Genomic DNA, 23,761 nt, shown 5'->3' with positions numbered 1-23,761 from the left:
CCACCCCCCACTAACTGAGTTACAGCATCAATGAGGATCCTGTTCTCTCTTTTCTGGCACATGTGCTCAGTGGGGTGCGTGTGGGGGCTGAAGGAGAGGAAGTGGTTTTGTTTCATCCTGTACGTATCTGAGGCCTTGCCATGATGTAACACAGTTACCAGATTTGGCTGTGGGAGGCACCGTTTTCCGCTTTTAGTCCAACATACCTCCTGTTTCTTTCATTTCAAGTTCATTTGTGATTGGTGCTATTCTATCCAGCCACCCCCGTTTCCCATAAACATGTTTCCGTAGCACATATTCAAACACAGAGGTCATTCAAAGTGCTTTACATAGAATAAGATCGAGTAACAGCAGTCATTAGAATGGAAAGTGAAAACAGTAATAGACAAATTAGAGTAATTAAAAACTATAAGTAAAAGGCAATAAGAAAAGAGCAAACGATAAAGGATAAACGTCGATTTGCAGTGCTAATCAAATATTTTGAGCCTGGTTTTAAAGGTGGCAACATTTTGTGTGGTTCGTACCTCCTCAGGAAGTTGGTTCCAGTTATGGGAGTAACAGTCGCCGAAAGCCGTTTGGGCTGCACTGACTTCCACTCTTGGTACTATTAGGTGTCCAGCTCCTAATAATCTGTTAGGTTCATATTCATTCAGAAGGTCTGTGATGTAAACTGGGCTGAGCTCACTGGGTGTAAATAGGCACCAGCACCTTGTAGTGGATTCTGAAGGCGACTGGAAGCCAGTGTAAGGAGTGAAGGACTGGAGTAATGTACACGCTCTTCGTGGTCCTACTTAACATAATCGACAGCAGCTTTTTGGATGAGCTGGAGCTGTCATGGATTTTTTTGGGAAGCCCATATAGGACAGTGTTACAATAAACCAACTGACTGGAGATGAAGGCATGGATACGCTTTTAAGGTCATTCTTGGACATTAAGCCTCTGATTTCAGAGCTCCTAAGGGGAAAAGAGGAAGACTTATGTATAGTTTTAATATGATTAGTGAAGCTAGATTTCTTTAAGTCTTTAAGGCCTTAGACTCAGGGTAAGCACCAGCATTTGGTAATTCAGGTCCAGAGAGTAAAAGTCCAGACCGGGATTTTGTTTCAAACAACCACTTAAGCATAAAGAGTCACAGTCACAGAGTATTCAACTAGTTGGTTGAAGCGAAATCCCAGTCTGGACTCTCTGGACCTGAATTATCCAACTCTGGTAGGCACTATCCTTTAATTGCTCCTCTCTTCCCAAAAACAATCACCTCAATTTTCTCTTTATTGAGCTGGAGGAAATTGTGCTGCATCTAGCAATGAACTTGCTCAAGAGACTGACATAAGGGATAGATGGTCCAAAAGCATCGGGTGACAGAGCCAGGTAGAGCTGTGTGGCATCCATATATCTATGATAACCTACATTGTTATTTTGCAGAATTTGACTGTTAAAGGAAGCATGCAGAGCTCGAATTACAGAGGTCCGAGGTTAGATCCTTGTGGGACTCCACAATTAATGAGCGTCCAGCCCAATTTATAACTGCCTATTTTAACCCAACAACCTCTGCCCTCTAGGTATGTCCTGAACCAGTTCAAGACAGTTCCAATGAGGCTCACCTAAATCTCCAACCTATCCAGGAGTATTTTGTGATCAACTCAAAATGCTACACTTTAGAAAACCAAGACTGATCCTTTGTCTGAATCAGTGTTTAGTCGGATGTCATTCAGAACTTTGAAGAGTATGTCTTGATGCTATGGTGGGAGCAAAACCCTGACTGAAGTCTGTTGAAACAGCCACTCATGTTTCAATCACCTAACTTGGGTTAGTTGATTGAAAACAGCTTTTCTCTATTATCTTTACAAAGAAGGGGAGATTTGAAATTGGCCTATAATTGTTTAGTAACATCAAGGTTGCTCTTTTTAAGGTGGGGTTTAATGATTTTCAATGATTCGGGAAAATCCCAGTGAGTGAAGCTGTCACGACACGTGGGATGAAGGACTAGAAGAAGGGGGTTTGGCGAACAAATAGGGATTTTAATGGAACTAACACAGGGGTGAAAATGAAACGGCTGGTGCAGGGAAGGACTCAGGCAGACAGGAAGAGCGACATTAATGACCGGACTGGGGGTGACGAGACAAACAGAAACATAAATACCGAGACTAACGAGGGGGCAACAAGCAACAGGATTGGCTGAACAGGGTCACACCAAGGAGACAGGAGGGTCAGGTGACCATGGCGGGCAGGATGTGACAAAAGTACCATTAACACTCCTTTAGTGTTATTGTTATATGAAAAAACACACAAACTCCTTCATTGTTATTATCATTAGTACTTATATTTACCTTTTACATACTTATCAAATGCTTTTGTCCAATGCAATGTACAAGTGAGGCAACCTGCACGTTGCAAACATACGATGGATGCTGAGGTACAAGTGTAAGCAGGACTGGAGAGGGAGTCATGCAGCAGCTTTCACAGGGACACCAGCTACAGCTTCATAAGCCTCAAAGCAATAGCAGCTGAATATTAAGACAGCACTGTCCTTCTCAAACGATGGCTGCAGTGTTTGACCCTCTGAACTCCTCCCCAAGAACACCGTGAACTCATGGGCTCGCTGACTCATGTCTGCATTTCCACTCACACGAGTCTGAGATGAGAGACCGCTGCTCTCTGTCGTACAAAGTGGATTCCCATGTGTAGCAACACAACCCAACAAACAATTGTTGGCTAATCACTAAGCAATCGCAATTAATTATTATCTCATTCAACTCACTGTGTACAAAATACAAACTGCAAAGATCATTTGCAAAAAGTAGTAAATATAAAAATATATCTGCCAACTCGTGTTGACCTTTAACTATAGCAATAAATTGAAAAACACATAAAAAAAATCAATTGTTTGTGAATTAATTTAATGCCTACCACCAATTACCTAGAGCTACCAGCTAATTATGCTGAAAAATGTTCAAAGATGACTTCTGTTTTTTTGCAATTCATAGAAAATGTCCTTCACCATTGTGGAAACCACAGAGAATGTTTCTGGGTAACAATCGGTGGACTTCTTCAAAAACAAAACATTTTTATATTCAATATGATGCGGTATAATTTCACAAAGGTCCTTCTTCCCCCCTGGCAAAAACAGTCCTAAAATAGTGCCCCAGAGTGCAATGCACAGTATTAATATGTTAAAAGCCTAATCCGCTTATCGAATCGCTATTTGTTTCCAATGAATCAGAGCTAAGCGCTTCCAGCAGACATTCCAATAACACCTTATTTGCTGCTACAGCAATATGTGTAATGTGAGACAAATGGAAATCAGATTTAAGCATGCACCCCCGGGGGAGGGAGGGCCCACGCGTGGGGGGGGGGCTCCTCTAGAGACAGCAGGCACAGGAGAGCCAAGCAGCCATTAGTTCAGCGTCCTGATGGGCGAGTCAATTACCGCAGTGTGGGGCAGCACTTTTCCTGCCAGTGAGGGGGAACATGTGAGCCTTGCCGCTGATGGCTGCTCCAGCTCCCAGCATGCATTGGTCACCGGTGAGCCTCGCTCACCTCCGCGGCTTCTGTCGCTCACGTGGGCCGGGCCTGCTGCTGGACCGGACAAAGTTATTCAGCAGCATTCTCATCATTGCGGAGAAGAGTCATGCCGGACGGATTATGGGAAAGCCCTCAGCCCCCAACTGCTGCAAGGACTGGCTTTAGATAAATAGATGAAGTTATACAGACCAACAAATTATTCCCAAAGCTTTGCGCTCCTGTTTCCAGTTTAGCTGCACTGTACTGTATTAGCCTGCTTGGCAACATGATCACCAAAAATGAAGCGCCTGTGCTGGAGGTTCCAGCCCCCAGGCAATACTGGGGCTGGGAAGTTGCTGCTAATGCCTTTCACACATATTTAATTTGTCAGTATCTGTATGTAATAAAGCAATATGGCCACTCTGCGGTTAGCGACTTAGCCTCATAAGGCCCATAGCTAGAAATAAATTTCATGAGGGCGTTTGGCAAACCTTTTTTGGAGACTGGGTGTGTGGGGGGGGGGGAGGGGGGGTGGAGTTTCAGCAAATTTCAAGGGGGGTTCAGACTTGTAATTTTACTACCTGGATACATGCTTGATCAGTGATATGAATTATTTCAGGTTTACTACATGGATACATGCGTGAGCCTCATACATCCATGGTTATGGGTTCGATTCCCGTTCAAGGGGGGTCCCGTTCAAGGGGGTTTCAAGGGGGGTTCAGACTTGTATTTTTACTACCTGGATACATGCCTGATCAGTGATATGAATTATTTCGGGTTTACTACATGGATACATGCGTGAGCCTCATACATCCATGGTTATGGGTTCGAGTCCCGTTCCCTGTGCCTTGCATGTGGAGCTGCATGTACTCCCTAAGCTTCTCAAGCTGCCCTGGTTTTTTCCTGTGGTCCAAAGGCATGTTGTAGGGTTTGTGTGTGTGTGTGTGATGAATTCTCGTTATTCTGACCTTATAGGGACCAGTTCCTATTAGGGAAAACTCATTTTTCTAAAATTCATGGCTGCAATCAAAAAACTAAAAATGAACTCTTGTATTTGTATTCTGGGCAGGGGTTAAGGTTGTCATTGTTGAGATTAGCATTTTTCCCATAGTAATGAATGAGTAATGAATGTCCCCACAAAGATATGATTACAGGTCTGCATATGTGTGTGTGTGTGTGTGTGTGGGTGGGCGGGGGGGGTTTGCTCTGGGCTCCCTGGATCAGTTCCAGGCTTGCAATGATCATGAATTACATAAATTACACCGGACTAGTGTTTATATCGATAGGGAAATCACAGTAATTATTAACTGGAGGAGTGATTCTCGATGGCACCAGCTCCAAATAACAGTTAGACAGACGGACAGTCCACTGACACGGACATTTGCATGGATCCATGCGTTTTCTGTGCCATGTCTAGGTATATGTGTACAGGCACTATGCAAGGCAATGCTCATTCATTTCACACACAGGGTGAGATGTCCCAGAAATCAGGGAGTGCCGTGAGAAGGAGCTCTGAACAGCTGGAAACAAACGGCTCACTACAGAGGAATATTGCCTGGATCAGCCACTCAACATACCTTGCTGTTACCGCCCACTGTTAGAGATGGGGACTCGAGCTGATTGCGCCGGAAGCTCGTGTGTTCCTATAGTTTCTCCAAGTCGGTGTCCTCCGGGTACTGTTTCCTCTCACGGACCAAAAATGATGTGAGGTATTTTAAGTAAAGTGGTGGGTCAAAACAGTCCTTTAGAAGTGTTTTGAAGTGTTTTGAGTGCCTTCCCATCCTGAATTCATCTCATGCTATATCCTGTGCTTTTCTCAATCGACTTTAGGTCAGAACGACCCTGAATGGATATATGATTGCTGAAAATGGATGTAGCGTTACACTGATGTCCACAAAACACCTTGGGCCACAGAACAACACACACGCATAACATATCAATGGAAAAACGCAATCCTTCTGAGACGGCAAATATGTAAGAAATGAACCTCATACGCCTCACCTAAGTATTCTTACATTCCATTATTACTACACCCAGCATCATGCAGAATGTGTGTAACGAGAAAACTTATCAGCGAAATAAGCATCCTGGTTCCGACGTCGGAACCTGACTTACAAACAAACGAACCACGAGTCGCTCTCCCTGTACACTCCTGACTGGTCATCATGATGAAGAAATATCTTCCTCGCCAAACTCATTTCTAAAAGCGGCTGCGGTGATGTCACTCCTCCCGAACCCGATTAAAAGTGACGTGAGCGGCTACGTTAGCCCATCGGACCCCGGCCCGGCAAGCATAGCAGGCGCCCGTGATTTACGCCCCTCCTGGCCGACAGCTACGTCCTCCCAGCCGGCCTGTCTGCTCTCGGGCTTGCAAAGCACTTTTCCGAACCGTGCTGCTGGCCGAGCCGCAATATCAATAACAAATCTCTTTCCCCAAACAATTTCCGCCCCGTCCGCATAAATATACACGCACCTTCGGATGTTTTATGAATTAAATTACATTTTTAAATAAAAATGTTGCTCCTGTTCTCCTCCCCTATTTACCCCTAATGCGACGTTTGATGTTTCGCGCCCTGAAATAAAGGATCCAGCATACCAAGAAGCTACCCTCCGAGTGGGAGGAAAACGCCCGGGAAGTGTGCCGACACGACGGCCTGCACCGCTAATGCCGTGCCTCACATTAGCCATCAGTGTCCATGCAGGTAATAAGTCAGTCAGACAGCCATAATTCCTTCTGTCCCACCATAATATATTACGAAGACAATTTACGTAGGACTAAACTCACCATGCCATACATTAATATGTTTCAAAATCTAGAATTTTTAGAGTTTCCTCCTCTGGTTTGTCTTATCTATTCATTCCATGAGAAATTTGGCCTCATCAACATAATCATGTAATAATCATTTGAACATTTCAATAATCTTTGCTTTTCAGATGCAATCCTGCAGACATGATGCAGAAACAGAGATTCCAGTGTACGACTGGTTGAGGAAAAGGACAGATCGAACATCTTCAGTATCTCTATGAATCTTTTTTGTTGATCACAGCAATCTGATTTTATGCAGCGTTTGCTCATTTTGGATCACAATACAATCATTCAGTTAAGGGTTTTGATGGTTTTATTTGTTTTTCATAAACTATTATCATAAAGGCAAAAATGTTCTTCAGTGGGGAGGCACTGACACCGTTTATTTAAAGCTGAGTACGAGTATCGATGCTCGCTTTCTGGTACTCACTGGTACCAATACCAAGTATGACTGGGGGATGTGTAAAACAATATTATGCTATTTAATAATGTTATAATTTTAAAATATCGAGATAAATGATAATATTGAAATTACCAACATAAACACAACATCAAGTAGGCACTTCATTCTTTTAGGCAAAAAATAACGTAACAGCGTGAAACACTAATAATCCACTATACAGCTGGTGATGAAACCTGCCGACCAGGAGGAAAGCTGCCGACTGGCGAAGCTGATCACAATTTTTTTGTCTCTGTGAAAAACAATGGATCTGCAGGCCGGATTTAATTATGATTTAAAAACATATCGCAGGCCATCTAAAACAATCTAAAGCAGTGGTTCACAAACTTTTCCCCTGAGTACCAATTCTCAAAGTATTTTAACGCTCTCTGCACCACCATCACACCATTATGCTTGATCATCAAGAACAACATACTGGTAAAAGCTTCTGGTATTTTTGCTGCATGGTGGGCTGTTGCATACTGCAGCTGCTAGCAATTTCTTCATGCTCTTTATGTTTAGTTTTTAGACATTTAATAGTGTGTATAAACTTATTTTTGAACCGCCTCTTCATGCTTCAGCAGAACATAGTCTGCTATGCTTTTGGCTTCCACACTGGAGACATTTTGTGGTGTTGTTTACTTTGCTCACTAATGATATAGCTGATACATCATCATGTGGTATCAGTTATATGTATTGGTGCATTGTCACAAGGATGAGTACAACTACATAAGCAGTATATCAGACCCAGTACTGATACTAGTATCGGTATCGGTTTTGTAATAGTTTTCAGCTCTAGTACTAGTATTCCTGTTCTTCAGTATTTGAAAACATCAAAAAAATGCTCATTCAGATTATTACTTAAAATGATGATATGTGCATAACAAATACAGACCCTTTTTCCGATAAACAGTTTAAATTAATTCTCTGAAGATCAAGCCCATATAAAATACATTTTATAACTTGTAACCATATTACACTAATAACATTTCAAAGACTTTGTAACTGACCAATCATCATCTCCACAATTTTTTTTGACATATATTCAGAGCCTTGAAAATTACAAGACTTCCTATAATAAGTCCCCTACTGGCAACCCTCTTTAAAAGCATAATTGAACTATTTTAAATTCAGCAGACTGAAAGGTACAATTTGATGGGGGCCCTTCATTCTCTTTAAGCACTAAACACATGGCCCAGCGGTTCCATTCTTGATATAAAATTCCCTCTCGGCTTGCTGAGGAACACTCCCTGTCCGTTAAACCGGTTGCGCATGTAGCTCAAAACAAAATGGGAATATAATTTGAAGAACGCCCCCTAGGGGAGGGGGCTGGTTGATGCAGGGGGGAAACAGATGCCAGCAGCCACTGTTTTCTCCATTTTTATAACATTCAATAGAGTTTCCACATCAGAGAGCAATGTGCTGACAGCCAGTGGAAAATGATGCAGGTTGTGGGATTTGCAGATACTGGAGACGGGCAGATGCGAGCTGCTCGCTGGTGCTGGCGTCGCGTTATTGCCAATCCGATACGGCAGATCCGCGGGGGAAAGAAGCCGGCCTGTTAGGAAATGTCTGGGGCTCCCAGCGCTGCACAAGACGCGAGTCGGGGGAGATGGCAAACGGAACTACATGGGCTGGGATGGAAGAACGGAATGGGAATTATTTCGGTATGGGATTAGGAATGGATTTAAGAATGGTGGGATAAAAACTAAATATTGGCACTGCAGCAAGAAAAACATTAAGGATGTGTATCAGGATATGGGGAGGGTTATAGTGAGGGGGTGGGAATCCAAGTGTGAGGCCAAGAAGAAAAACACTGATATTACTGGATAATTGAAGTAAATGAAGAGGCTCCTCATGCAGTTTCTTCCTGCCCTGAGTCATCTACCGCGCTCCCCGCATCTCACACCAGCGACGCTGTCAGGTAACAGCAGTGCAATGCTTCTCAGCCAGTGGCTAAATTGTTCGTTAAAGTTCAACGGTGATAATGTATCACATACAACGGAGCCATTTCGGACTGCGAGTTAACGCGGGCGTTTAGAGAAGCGCCGTGCGTCACGTGGCGGGATGACGACAGTGGGCTTCGGCCTGTTCCAGAAGCTTCAGGGAACACATTCGCGCTCATGAATGTCTGCTGGGTTTTCCGGCGGCGTGTAAACTTGAGGGGAGGCTGGACCGCACAAGCCCAGTGAGGTCGCCCCCCTCACCCACCCCCTCCCCGACCCACGGAGTTTCGGGGGTAGACCGCAAGCGCCAGACCTCCCACAGCCTCGAGTCTGAAGAGGCCATTGGGGACCAAACCACAAGAAAAACACCTCAACTGGTGCACTGCAGTCAACCCCGACCAATCACCCCTCTTCGCACATATATCCACTGACACAAATCTGCACTCACAACCCAGGGGACGTTACAAAAGTATGACATTGTGGACAAAAATACAGCGACTAACTATACTGTACCCAGAGAGGGCTACTTCCTCTCCACTAGGCCAAATAACTTATACAGAAAAAGAAAACAAACTATCGCGCACGCACACTGCGCAAGCTGCTCCAGTTTCATGAGGTATACTCCTGTTATGTAATGTTACGTATCGCAATTGCTTAGAAAATTGCGTTCTGGAAAATCCTCAATTGTTTTCCTTTTTTCATTACATACAATATATCTTGTACACTACAAAAATAGGTATGGACAGCCATTTATGTATTGGACAAGCAAGTCCATTTCCAAATAATCACCCAAGCGCTTGCGCCAATTTATGAAATTGTATTCCCAGCCTCTTTTCATCAGCATTGACTAAACAGAAGTCAGACTGGAGTCGGCGCCACTTTCCGCTGTCATTGTCATAGAATTAAGTATTGATTTTTATAAATCTGTTTCTCCAGAAGCATTTTGAGACCCAGTTCTGAAGAACATTCCTAATGATCACAAAGTCGTGGGTGTCCTCGACTGACAAAGTGACCGGAGTGGAAAACAAACACACACCAGATTGAAAGGAAACGAACAGTCGAAAACACAGTGTTAATAACTGCAGAATATTGTGTGTGACTCCGAGCATCCAACGAAAGTGGAAGACCAGACAACAAAGCTGAGAACCTAACAAAGAAACACAACGCTGATGATTTATTTACAAAAAAGAGTCACAGACACGACGATCGATAAGGTGAAGCTACTGCTTAACTATGTTCGATTAATGAGCAGGTTCATGTCTGTTTGGTTTGGGATTTATCTATATAGTTGCTAAAGTTTATATTTTTGTAATGTTTACCTTCAGCATGGGATGTCAGATGGATGGACAATGCATCATCGGCAGGCCCCGGAAAAAAATCTCCCAAAAAATAGGCAGGGTGTAGCATTAAAATCACTACTGTTGCGCAATGGTTTGTGAAAGTATCAAAAACCTGGCACAGCCGGCACATCCGCTGCTGTGAAACCCACTGCTCAAGGCGTTCACAGGAATCAAATATCAAGGATTCATTTATTCACATCCATTCAGTCCGAAAGGAGGAAACGGAGGAAGACTGGCAATCGGAAATTCACTTCAGCTGCCCGCCTGTGGCCCGGGGAGCCGTACGGCCGAACACACAGAAGACCAGGCCTCCAGCCTGAACACACTGGGCACCTGACAGGGTGAGCAGCATCTTCTGACGTCCTCTCCGCTTCTTATCTAGACTTACTGAAAAACTTGGGGCTTTCACACAAATACTCATACAACCCACTTCTGCCTCTGACACATCATATTGTCCTGTATATAAACATTTAGACATTGCCCCATACACAATATTAAGATTAATTGCTCTCAGCTTTTTGTCCTCTTCCAGGAAAAAAAATTAACGAGTGTAATTTTGTTGGTTAACTAACCATTAAATGCACTGTATGCATTTTATCGCTCTGACCACCTATATTCATCATGACAGCATAGTATAAAAATGCACAGCGAATTAATCATGACCTTAACGTGTATTTAATGTATATGGGAAATCTAAATTGAGTTAGACACTTTAAAATGACCTTAACAAGCTACAAACATGGTCATGTCCTCTCTCTCTCTCTGAGCACTATTAAGAGCTTCAGTGCAATATATTGTGCATACAGACGGTCCTCTACTTATGAACTTTCAACTTACGAACTTTCTGACATACGAACGAAGAGGACTGTAAGTCCAAATTGTGTTCATTGGGCTCCCGTTTCCTGTCCGCAACATCTATTTTTTTTTTCTGCGCGCCAATTCCGCCTAGCATGACTTCTGGCCGCTACTCCCGCCGCACAGCAGCGTAGCGTGCGTACTCCCAGCATCCTAGTTCTTTGTACTTGCATATACCCTTAAAATGATGCTGAATAACGACTTACGAACATTTCGAATTATGAACGGCCGTTCGGAACGTATCTCATTCATAAGTAGAGGAGCGTCTGTAATAAAAAGCTGTTTTTTTCTCAGATTTCTGAGGATGACTTAGTAAATGTCAACCAAAGGATCGACTGTGAAGACTGAGGAATTTTAAAGCAAGCAAGGGATAAAATCTTTGAACATCAGAGTTTAGGAGGAGTCTGCCGAAATATCAGAGCCGCTTAACATCTCTGTGAGGGCAACCTGTTAAATCATTAAGAAATGAAAACTCAATGGCACTGCCAAGATACAGCCTGGGAGGCTGTCCCCCCACGCTGAGCAGCTGTGATTGGAGGACACAGCCGGAGGGGAGACAGCCAATGGCAGAGGTTCAATGGCCAACTTGGGAGAGAAGGTCCATGACGCGTTGGACACATGGGCGAGAGACGTCTCCACCCCTCACCTCTTGGTTGGCAGGATTAAATCGAACTCCAGCTCAGTGTGGGAGGAGCTTGCATTCTCCCCTGGGTCTCTCTGTGCTCCACAGGTTATGCGGCCCACAGTGTATTTACTGACTGGAGCACTGCGATGGACAGATGTTACAGTCAAGGTGCGAGCTGCATTTGGCCCTCTGCTTTCTGGCAAAAGCTTTTGATTTCTGCAACTCTGGTTGTACAGAAAAGGAGGAAGCCATTACCGAAAATAAGTCATGTCACACCATGGAGATTCCAGCAATCTCCTCTCTGATAAGTGTTGCAGTTTAGACTAAATGTATTTATTTGTTCTAAAAGCCAAATATTAGGGCTGGCACAGACTCAACACAAAGGAATCAAGACCATCCTTTAAGCCAAACACAACAGCGGGAGCCGTATGACAAAGAGCATTTTCTCTGTCAAAACTGCTGGACTGTGCATCCATTTACCCACCATCGATCCATCCATCTATCCGTCCATTTATCTGTCCATCTTCCACAACCACTTATCCAGTCACGGTGGGAGTGGAACCCGTCTCGGCAAGAAAGGAGGATAAAACAGGCGACACCGGTCCTCCACAGGGCACACACTCACTGTCAAACACCAAGTTCTATCAAGTTCCAAGTTCTATTCATCACATACAGAGATATGCACTGTGTGTAGTGAAACCCTTTTTACATGTGCACAATCTGGGAAGCCAGTAGAAGAAAAAAAACATTTAATTGCTGAAAGGAACAGTGTTTGTGTACGTGACAAATTAAACTAGAAACTATCAGGCTGATAAAATCGTCTCAGGACAGCGATGCAAAGCAACAATGAGTGACTTAAGAGTCTTTGGGCAGCATAGCCAAAGTGGACACAAGCGGCAGCCCATGACCTGCGAGCGACTTCAGCGGATCAAGGAGGGAAGGACTCCAGCGACTGGTCAGTGTGCCGAGTCGGCAAAGACGCCCCCAAAGAACAACGCAGTTGGGGTGTCTCACAGAGATTCTCAAGGCCTGAGCGCTTATGCCAATAACTAATATCTCTTTGGTCTCCGCTGACATTTAAGGTCCCTTACGTCGACATTGGAAGTCTTCATATTTGAACTAAATATAGTAAGAAACATAATTTTATATTTTCACAAAATGTGATACTATCGATGAGGTGATACTAATATCCGTCATTTTCCTTCTGATTGCTAATACGCTGCCAATATGAGACACGGAGATGACCGCATAAAACCCGGATCTCTGTTACATATTTACGATGCGTCATTATTCTCTAAAGCGCTTCGCCTCCTCGCCTCCATCCCCACCTGCCACGGCCCGCCCATGACAGTGATGCATGGCGGCCATCACAAGGCCACCACACTAACCACACTGTGACTCACAATGCCAGCGATGACCACAATCTATAGTGAGTGCGGTGAGACATTTGGCTGGGAGGGAGGGAGGAAGGGCGGAAGTGGTTTTCCTACCACCCACGACACAGCACAAGCATTGTAGCTCAGGTTTATTTGCAACCAGCACAAGATATACAGGTTTACCTGGACTATGTTTAGTGCATGGAAATGGCGTTTTTCATGCTAAGTTTAGCATTTCTCCCCCCTCCCCCCCAAAAAGCTGCTTTTTACTGTCTTTGTATCTGTCTAACAAAGAGTTCCTGTTAATAGACATATGTACCAGAGAGCCCTTGGGGAAGGGCACAGAATCACCCTACCACGACAGGGACAGGGACAAAGGCCCTGAGCGCCTTAATGCGTCCGAATGAAACGTACAGTGCTCAGTGGAGCGTTTGCACAGATCCGTCTCTCCTTCCGTTCTCAGCACATTCATTTCTCAGTGTCGCGTGCAGGGTTAGCGGGAGCGCGGGCACTTGAACAAATGCGCGTCACCGTGCAGGGTTAGCGGTAGTGCGGGCACATGAGCAAATGCGCGTCACCGAGTGCCTTAACTATAGTGCGGACTCATGAACAAATGCGCGCCACCGTGCGCTGCTTGTCCGGTTTTGAAATATCACAAATGCATGTAGACAACAGGCATAAATTAAGGAGTTAATACTGTCAATGCAGACTATTTGCAATCATTTTCTAGATAAAACATGTCTAAATGAAATGAGCTAAATTCTATACAGGCAGTACTGCTGTGAACATCGATGGATATTTCATTATCATATAGTAATTCTTGATCAATTTCCCCACAACTACATCAATATATAAATTCTAAGATCTTTTTCACTTATTCTGAAAGATAAAGAAAACAAACCATGTAACAATGTGCAATCACCAAATTTACAAGGAAAATATTTTTAAAAATCTGTATCATAAGTAACCTATATGTAACAATGTAAGATACTGATTACTACTGAAAATCTGTAAATCTTCTCCGAATTAGAATTTGACATTAGGCTGGGAAAGTGCAGTTTTAAAAATAAAGTGAAATGCACAGACAATTCAACAACCACAAAAGGCCCCTTTAATCATTTATTTATGAGCTTGTATTATGTGATATTACTGTTAAAGCAGATCTAGTTGTAGTTCAAGACTCGTTCCCTGGCTGGCCCATAAAGTTCAGAAAGAGTTTTCTTTTTCTTTAATTCTATTGATTTGCTTTAGCTGTTACTTCAGTAAACGCTGCACTCACCCCTCTGCTGAGCTTGGCTGAATGGCCATATCAGCGATACGACAGCGAAATGCAGCAGGCTTCTCATTTTGGACTTTTCTAACTCTTCATCAACGCTGTCTGTCCAGTCGCCTCTGCGCTCCGCGCAAAACCTCAATCGGGACTTTGAAGAAGTTGAAGAAGCCCTCCCCCTCCCTGCCTCTGGAGTGGGGGCACCGCTGCGCTGAATGCCTTCTCTTTTTCAAAGCTGTTTTCAAAGTTCGTTCCTTTACAAGGCAGATTTATATATATGTCATGTTATCATTTACAGGGGGTCAGTTCTCCAGCATAATGACCAGGACTCATTTAACCGCCTGCGTCTCCAAAGCCGCCTTCTCTGTTCATGTGTTAATCCAAAGGGGTTAAACGTTAGTTAACTAATAGTGTTTCAGCGTGATAGCTTTATTAAAGAGAGTTTGGTTGAAATTTTAAATGTTTCAGTTTCTTCTTACACCAGAGTTGTAATTCTTACTTTTTGCAAAACATTTACTAAGTCATCCTCAGAAATCTGAGAAAAAAGACTTCTGCATCCCTGAAACACTGAAATAACTTTTACGCAGGTACTCTACGTACACGGTACTTGCAGATTTACTTCTTTTTTCTTAAAGCTCATAATATCTGTGGTGTTTTACTTGCGCAAATATGCATTTATTTAGGGAGACCGAAAAAGTATCTGCATTTTAACTAGAAGTTCGAGTGAGCTCTATAGTTCCATCTAGTGTCACAAAAAGTTACAGTAAGTTAACAAAAGTCAACAAAATCTTGATTAAATTGTATTAACATTTTCCAAGAGCACTTTACTTACATTAAACTTTACTTAGATTCATGCAATTTGGGGCTGTATAGCAGCCAATTAAATTTCAATGAATTTGAAAATGACATCCTTTTAAGCTAGCATGATGGGTTTCCTGAGCCTAAATCAAGCGTGAATTCGATTTTTTCCCCTGACCTGAAATTCAGAATGTGATTACTTTCTGAGACAGATCTCCCCGCTGTCAGTCACCGGTTGCGTGCGCATTGAGAAGCAGGATGATTTCGTTGTCATGAGAAGCCAATTTAGAGTTCGAGACGTGTGTTGGTGTGCAGTGGACCGTGTTCTCGTGGTAAGGTCTATACCCCGCGATTGACACTTGTTGGCCACTAACATCGAGCTGGTGATGGGAGAGAAATCATCTGCTATTCATCCCCAGTGAGTTAAAATAGTTGTTTTCCTCCTGGATCACTGTGGAAGGCAGCAGGTTCTAGAAGCATCAGTAGACCACCATATAATCCTGAGATGTCTTGGCTGAGGTTGAGCTGGCTGGAAACACAAGTGGAGCTGTTGAGGGGCTACAGGTTTCGCTGTGGGGGTGAGGAGGAACGCCTTGTGTTTGTGCAGAGGGATGAGCTGAGCAGAACCTACGGCGATGACGGAGAAAGTCACGGGGAGCCCTGTGTGTCCAGCCAAGTGACATTTTGCGATGACCTGCCTGTCACACCTACGGGTGACAACCAGAGCGTCACCTGTCCCAAGATCAGCACCTGGGAAGCGGGCTGGAATGTGACCAATGCCATCCAGGTAACTAGTGTCAGCATGTGCTGAGCATGACATTCATTCACGAGATGGTTATGTTGCGTGTAAATGCAGGAGCAGATTGAGAGTCAGCATTAGAGAATCAATATTATAGATACATATTAGAGGGTCCACTGGACAGAAGCTAGTGGTGGATGTTAGAGAATGTGCTTCGTCACTCGATGTTTGCAGATTTGAGTCACAGAAAAGCCCCTGCTGTTGAGGACTGGCTGCTGGGTTAATACATTTATTCAGCTGCAAATTTGGTCATTTCAGATAAAAGTACATTTTACAGGAGTCCTACTGTAGCAGTTTTTCTGTTACTGCGCAATTCAAAGGAGACCAGCTTTTAGACATGAGACGCACTGCCTCACCTGCACCTTGTCAAAAGACTGCTGTCAGTGCATTAGGATGAAAGGCAAAACTGTATGAATAAAGGATGATTATTACGCACAATATTGGTGCTATTTTATTATATTACGGAAAGCAGAGGTGTCAGGTTTCCGGGACATCAACCTTGCCCATCAAGTCAATTACGGAAAACTGCAAGTAGAAAAGATTCCTTATTTTCAGTATTTTGGAATACATTACATTTAATTAAATGTATTTTGCACTGTCGTTTGTAAAACATTACAAGTTTTCAATTGTGCAATCAAACATTTGTGTAGCCTTTTGAATAGCGGAGCACAAATGACTGGCCAACAATTCTGACAGTGCTGTAATGTACATTTTGTTCTGGAACTGGGAGCTTTGCATCATGTTCCACTCGTAACACTAATTACCAGATGTCCTCTTTATCTGGCCAAAGCCTTCCAGGGCTGAGCACAACCACAGGACCATGCATCTCTAGACTTAATGTTCTCCGTTAGAACGCCAGGGGTGGTGTTCAAACATCCATCCACTACTAGATTTTGAATACAGCACCAGTCAAAAGTCTGGACGCACCTGTTTTTAATGCATTTATCTCTATTTTAGCTGATATTCACCTTAGAGTAAAAGGCCTTGAAGCAATGAAGTAATACACCTCAAATATTCCAGGAGAAGTGTTCAACGTTTTCTCAACTTTTAGACTCTTCAAACTAGCCCCCTTTTCTTCGATGACATCATTGCAGATTCTTGGCATTCTTTCAACCAGCTTCCAGATGTAGCCACCTGTGAATGCTTCTCCAACAGTCCTGAAGGAGCTTCCACTAGTTCTGGGCACAAGTTGGCTACCTTGCTCATACTCTTGGATCCAACTCATCCCAAACCAGCTCTATAAGGTTTACGTTGGGGGATTGTGGGGACCAGGTCATCTGTCACAGCATTCAAACTTTTTCACAAGATGACACAATATTTACATAACCTCGAGGTGTGCATAGGGTTACTATCTTGCTGAAAAACAAATGCAGAATTTTGACTGGTACTGTATCTGTGTCCTGCATAATTGCTTGACCTTGAGTCTAATGAGTGCCTACCTAGCATTGTTGTAGTTAGAACCCATTGATTCTTATAAATTTAAGAATGGCTCGAATTTTTGTGCGATATGTCTAGCTCTTCTGTTTTTTTTGCCATTTAAGGGTATTTTTGTCCTGGGGCTACCCTACGCACTGCTTCAGAGTGGCTTGCTGGGCTTGCTCCTCCTTGTCCTGGCTGCTGTCATTTGCAGCTACACTGGTAAGATTCTGGTTGCCTGCCTTTATGAGGAGGACGAGGTGGGACATCCTATTCGGGTGAGGAGCACCTACGAAGACATCGCCAACGCCTGCTGCGTCCACTTCTGTCCCCGTCTGGGGGGAGCGGTCGTCAACACAGCCCAAGGGGTCGAGCTGATGATGACCTGTATCCTCTACCTAGTGGTCAGTTGTAACCTTGCAGGCCATAGCTTTCCATACCTCCCTTTGCCCCCAGTTGCATGGTCCATCATCACCTTTCTCACCCTCATGCCTTGCATGTTGATTCGGGACCTGCACGTGGTCTCCAGGCTCAGTCTGCTCTGCTCCCTGGCCCAGTTCCTCATCACGTTCATCATCATTGCCTATTGCCTGCTGAAGGCTCCCCACTGGTCCTGGACATGGATGGCTGTCTCTGTAGACTTTGAGAAGTTCCTTGTGTCCATTGGGGTCATCATCTTCAGCTACACCTCTCAGATCTTCCTACCCACCTTAGAGGGAAACATGGAGGACAGGAGTGAATTCTCCAGCATGATTACTTGGACTCACATCATCGCCTGCGTCTTCAAAACCACCTTCTCTGTCCTTGCCTTTCTCACTTGGGGCAAGGAGACAAAGGAGGTGATAACAGACAACCTTCCTGCCACTCTGCGTACTGTGGTCAACCTCTGTTTGCTAGCCAAGGCGCTGCTCTCCTACCCCCTGCCCTTCTACGCAGCCACTGAGGTCCTACAGACGTACATTACAAAGCGCCGTGCAGACCAGGCCAGTGGGGTCAGAACAAAGTTGCTGCTTCGGGGCAGCCTCCTTCTGCTGACCTTCCTGATGGCCACTTTCATGCCCCACTTTTCGCTACTCATGGGACTGACGGGCAACGTCACCGGAGCAGCCATGAGCTTTCTGCTTCCAGCCCTCTTCCATCTGCAGCTCAAATGGACTAAACTCAACTGCAAGCTTAAGATCTTTGACATCCTCATCTTAGGCCTGGGCTCACTCTGTAGTTTATCTGGGCTCGTGTGCTCTGTTAAAGGAATGATTGAATCTTTCGGGAACAAATAATCATGTGGTCTGCTACATACTGTCTCTCTGTAACATCTGTAATTATATTCTATGGATGTGTTAGGAAATTTTATTTGCAAAAAAGAAACAAGCAAGTTTTTAGGTCTAGCTTAAATTTTGCAGTGAAAATCGGCAATTGCAGGATGTCTGACTTTCTTTCAAGAAAATAAAGGTTGTTGTGAAGGAACAGGAGCCGCAGTACACACAGGGAAGATGGCAAATAGCTGAGTCTGAAGAGATGCCGTTTGTCTTTGTTATCATGGAAATTCTCCCTTCAGTCGCTGCACTTTCTTATTGCTTCAGCATAACTGCCAAGAGGCGAAAGTAAATCATCTGCAGCAGCAATCCATCAAAAGAATACATTAGATATATTTAATCTTTATTCTTTTATTAGTTGCCAGAGATGTCAGGTTTTGTTTTGCTAGTCTTCATTTTCAGTCAAGTGCTACTGTGAAATTTTCTGTATCTAGGTGTTATGTGTAACTTAAACAGAGATGTATTAAGTTGCAGTTTCTTTATTAACTAGTTGATGTAAAACACAGTAAAACGTGACAGAAATGTGCTTCACGACGTTACTGTCAATTTTCTGGGTAATAGCTGCTCCCAAAAGACAAATCTAGCAACAATGCAGCAGATTCTAAGATAATTAAACTAATCAAATGATTCAGCCTTATGTATTATTTACTGTAAGTGTAGACCAGAAGTAAGCGCATGTCTTATTATGACCAAGGAATATGCCTTCACACAACCATGTTTGATAAACCACATATATTTTTACAAGCGTAACACTTGTTTGCTTGGGCGCTATTTTGGTTATGCTAGTGACGATAGCATCGTGCCATCGTGTTGATACGTTGCGCGTCTCGCCGGTCGCGCCGACCCACGTCACGCTTCTTCGGCCGTGACAGCGTTCCGTCTCCGTTACCCCAAAACGGGCGTCTCGCAGAGTCTGCCGATTGGTCCTGGCAGCTCGGAAAATGCCGCGGCCGTACCACCTGATTCAACACGCACTTCGTTTCCGGGCATAAAACAGAAACAGAGTGCAGCGATGACCGACAGCAGGTACGAGAAGAAGCAGTACAGGGCCCCGCATCCTCAGTGACCACCAGCACCGCCCACCCCTGTCTTCCTCAGCATAGAAGTACCTTTCTTATGTCATGGCGAACGGGTCCTATCTCCCAACACCCCTCCGCAGGCTGTCACTGGCAAACATGCTGAGATTCCAGCGGGCTCCAGGGGACGCACTTGCCGTCAACAGGCGGCAGCCACCGCGCGCAACTGCCAAGAACGCAGTGAGTCACACCTCAGAACTTCACCAAAGAGGCGTCCATTTCATCCAAGTCTCCTCTAATGTGCTGGTGAGACATACAGCTTGTTAGATGCGGTACAATGTTTCATAGCGTTTCCAGGCGAGCAGATAAAAATTCAGGCTGAATCCTGAAACAACAACGCAAGTTGCAGTATACTGGGCGCGATATTTTGAACGATTTTCTGTCATTTAGCGTCTTTCTTATTCTATATTTGAAATCACCGACACTAAGAGTCAGCCTGCTTGGCAGTAAAACACGGATTTTTCTGGAATCTGAAAACAGAGTGTTTTAAATTGGTTTAGTTAAAAGTTATTCACCATCTGCTCAGTGTAAGCACTTCTTACATAACATCTATTCCATAAATAACTTTTACTCATAAAGACTTAATGTTCAACTCAAATTACAGAAGCAAAATAAGAAATAAAAGGTGACAAAATCACAACAACGCCTGAAGATTCTCACTGAATTATAATAAAAACACATTACAGAAATCTGTTCCCTGGAACATCAGTTTAATCCACTTGCCATATTTCCGAGCGAATCGCTTCTCAGACTCGCATGTACTTACAGGTTATTTTCTCAAATTCACAATATAATTAATCTTTCTCATTTTTGTCTAGCGTGGTTTTCACAGAAGGATGCATCGTGTTTAACGTTGTTTTGGTCAATAGACTATGATCTGACGCACATGTGGGTGACACTGGTAATGCAGTAGCCCTCTTGTCTCACCTTGAGGGTTGGGTGGTTGAATTCTATCTCTGTTGTTGTTTTGGCTGCTTCTTTTCTGAGCATTGTGGAAAGCTCAGTCAGTTCAGATTCATACCTGTAATCAAAATGTCATCTGTTCAAATCCCTTGGTGGATCGTGAACCCTCTTTTGGGCCCTTGAGCAAGGCCCTTAACCCCTATTGCTACGGGATCTGTCTGCCCCTGCTTCTGTGTCACTTTGCATAGAAGTGTCTGCTCGATAAATGATGAAACAATTGTCTTTTTTTGCATGTTTACATAAAATGTGCTTTTGTGTTTGTCTGCTTGTGGCTGTGGAGACTTCCATTCCAATCCGTCCATTTCACCAGGTCACTTGCCGCTGACCAGCAAAGGTTGTTTACGTGCACTCACCATCGCCCCCTTCTGGATAGTCATATCAAATACCAACGTTCTTTCTCCATCCACCTGCATCCACACTGTCAATCCTTTTCAGGCATGGCTAGTGTTTCTTCTTCTTCCCCTGATTGCATCCCTTGAACATCGTTAATTGGAAGACAGAGAGGACAGATGAGCATTGGAACAGAGCCATGACAGAGGGATGTTTGCTCAAAACCCAAGATCAATTTGGTGCTTCGAGGCAACTCAAACACACGGCAAACATCACTGAAAATTATCCAGCAAGAACTGTGTCCTCAGTGGTTGCAGTTGTGTGCGTTGACTTTGTTTGTGTTGATGCTGGCTGATTTGTTCCCTATCCTGTGTGGCTCTCAGTGTCTTTTCATGACACCGGTTTTGATGTACGTCTGCTTGCGGCAATCTTCATTAACTTGCATCTAAATTAGTGACTGAAAGATAGATATGTTTGAAGCTGTTGTTTTTTCCTAATGGCATCATACATGGGGAGACATAAAAGACAAATTAGAAAAAAAATTTTAATGCATTTTTTTAATGGAGAAAGTGAGTTTTCAAGAATTAATTTTATAAAAAATAATCGATTTAATTTTTGTTCCATAATGGAAACAGTGCGAAAACATCTACATAAATATTCCCAAAGAGGACAGTCATTAAAAAAAACTGACGCGGATGTCTCAATGCTTCCAATCCTTTGCGGAATTCATCTGTCATCTATGAAATATCTGATTGGGCTGGATGCGGTTTAGGGGATCTTAAACAGTTGTTTCCATGCACAAAATGTGTTTCTCCTGTTTTAGTGCACAACAGACACATATTTTGAAGACATGTAACATCACATTAAGAAATGGACCTCAATATGAACCAAAACCAAAACGATATGACCCACACGAAATGATAGTTAGCCACTAAACACTGATCAGTTGTAGCCAAAGCCAGATACTGCTATGGATTAATTTAAAAATAAATCTATTTTTAATTAAATTTGTTAATTACTTTTTAATTCTTTCCTCTCTTCCTGCTGATATTTGTGCCACAGAGGTTTGACCTCCTGACATTCAAAGGATATTATCGTCATGGATACAGGATGACACATCTGTGCTTGGAAGCGACGCTCGGGCGAGAGCGAAGCGCAAAGCAGCAGACAGATGTTTGCGGCTTTAGAACTTTGGCAGGGTCCAAATGCACCGTTTTCCGTGTCCTCGCGCTTAAACGTGCAGAAAAGTGCATCCCTTCTCCGTTCGCCCACCTCCGCATCGCCTGCCCACGCCACCGCCGTGTGATGTCAGCTCGCTTCCAAGTGCCACCGGCTCCTTAAACGCCACGCTGGAAAAGAGGGTGAGGAGGAGGGTGGATTAGGGACCTCTGAAGCTGTGGAAAATGTCAGGGAGAAGCTTGTTGGTGACTGCCAGATCTCTCCTGCACCGAAAGGCCTGATTTATTTCCAAAGCCCGCCGAAATGTCTGCTCGCTGAGAGCGCCACATGGGCTCATTCGAGTCTAACATTTGATTTGGACAGGATGGGTTTCGTCCTCAGTGGAAACTACACGGCGGCTTTATTGTTCCTTCATACGAGCCGCTTTCAATGGCTCAGAGGGGAGAGCAGAGTCCCGTCCTGAAGCCGTTATTAATCAGCTGAGTGAATACGGCGCGCGCAGATCGTAAACTCCATCCTGCTGGAGGTACAATTACATTTCTGTCTGCGGCAGACAGCCAGTAATTACGAATCCATTTACAGACTTCTGAGAACAATACAAAGGTGGAGGTTCCTCATTTTTATTTGGTCTGTTAAATGCCTGACAAAAGCCCCGTTTCCAGCTCCGTTTCCCAATGTCAAACGATAAGAAATCAAGAGCGCACCGTAACAACTAATCAAAAATAAAAATGCAAGAAAAAATGTCACAATGTGGCATTCAATAAGTTAAAATGAAAACAATCCACTTCCAAGGCTGTCACCCTCAATAGCATGAGAAATCTGCCAAAAATTCAGATCTAAATGGCATATTTAATAAGATGGCAAAATGTTCTGTTTAAATCACATCACATCCGAGGTCAACCAACAACAAAAAGGGAAAAGTATTATTTTTCCAGTATTCTTCATTCAGTTTCAGGCAGAGTACGTAAATTGCTTTTACGTACGCTTTAGAATATTTTAATAACATGGCTTTTATTTAACATCAGTATATAAGCTATGTTGAATTCTATTCTGGGGCACCGTTCACAGGATACTTTTAAGAGGCAAGAAATTACTAATTAATTATCACTTATCCAGTAAGGGGTTCTAGGGGGGGCTGGAGCCTGTCCCAGGCAGCACAGGGCACGAGGTGGGGGGTGTCACCTACATGGGATGCCAGTCTGCCACGGGATACACACTCACACACTAGGAGTGACTGAGAGACACCAGTTCATCCAGCAGCATGTCTTTGGACCCCAGTGGAGAACAGAACACCCCCACGCAGACACGGACTGGCCGTCGGGGCCGGTTGGCAGCAGAATGTCCCAAATAACCCCCCCCCCCCCACTCTGGTCGGCAGCAAGCTATCAAATTGGTGCCACTTGACAGCAAATTCCCGGGCTGTTTTGCTGCCAGTCTGCCCCCTGCCCCCAACCACAGAGGTACGAGCAACAGGGTTACCCACTGCTGCCCCTGTCCTGGCCTCAACTTCAACGACTGGCTATTATAAACATACAAATATACTTTTGCCATATGATTCAAACACATTAGCTAAACATCAGTATCTGATGACACTGAATGGCACTAGCTAAGTGTAACAGCTGAGTGTTTTGTCGTGTATTGTCTCATTAAACAAGTGTATGTCTCCCTGTGGACTTACTCACTTGCTTAAACATCGACACAAAACCATATGTGTCAATCTGTTTGTTTA

At 43.9% G+C, this 23,761-nt stretch overlaps 2 protein-coding genes across 6 annotated transcripts in view; one reads left to right on the top strand and one right to left on the bottom strand.

The window, feature by feature from the left end:
• lama2 (laminin, alpha 2) overlaps positions 1–14,318 on the bottom strand; it is a 106,547-nt gene extending 92,229 nt beyond the window's left edge. Inside the window, exon 1 of the mRNA XM_072703001.1 lies at positions 14,168–14,318. Coding sequence (XP_072559102.1) covers positions 14,168–14,234 — 67 coding nt within the window. The 5' untranslated portion in view covers positions 14,235–14,318. The remainder of the gene's footprint in view (positions 1–14,167) is intronic.
• Positions 14,319–14,706: 388 nt separating this feature from the next.
• Positions 14,707–23,756, top strand: LOC111836138 (vesicular inhibitory amino acid transporter). Of its 5 annotated transcripts, XM_072703004.1 has the most exons (4): positions 14,707–15,743; positions 17,297–19,510; positions 19,644–19,806; positions 20,834–23,756. In XM_072703004.1, exons 1-2 carry the CDS (start codon positions 15,462–15,464, stop codon positions 18,446–18,448), a joined length of 1,434 nt encoding a protein of 477 aa, XP_072559105.1. In that variant the 5' UTR covers positions 14,707–15,461; the 3' UTR covers positions 18,449–19,510; positions 19,644–19,806; positions 20,834–23,756. The 5 variants fall into 5 exon arrangements, with proteins under 5 accessions (XP_072559105.1, XP_072559107.1, XP_072559104.1 ...); XM_072703006.1 differs by having other exon boundaries at positions 17,297–19,740; positions 20,959–23,756; XM_072703003.1 differs by having other exon boundaries at positions 17,297–19,740.
• Positions 23,757–23,761: the final 5 nt, after the last annotated feature.

Source organism: Paramormyrops kingsleyae, chromosome 19 (genome assembly GCF_048594095.1).
Source record: "Paramormyrops kingsleyae isolate MSU_618 chromosome 19, PKINGS_0.4, whole genome shotgun sequence".
Classification (NCBI taxonomy): Eukaryota; Metazoa; Chordata; class Actinopteri; order Osteoglossiformes; family Mormyridae; genus Paramormyrops; species Paramormyrops kingsleyae.
This window is presented reverse-complemented; position numbering and strand designations above follow the sequence as displayed.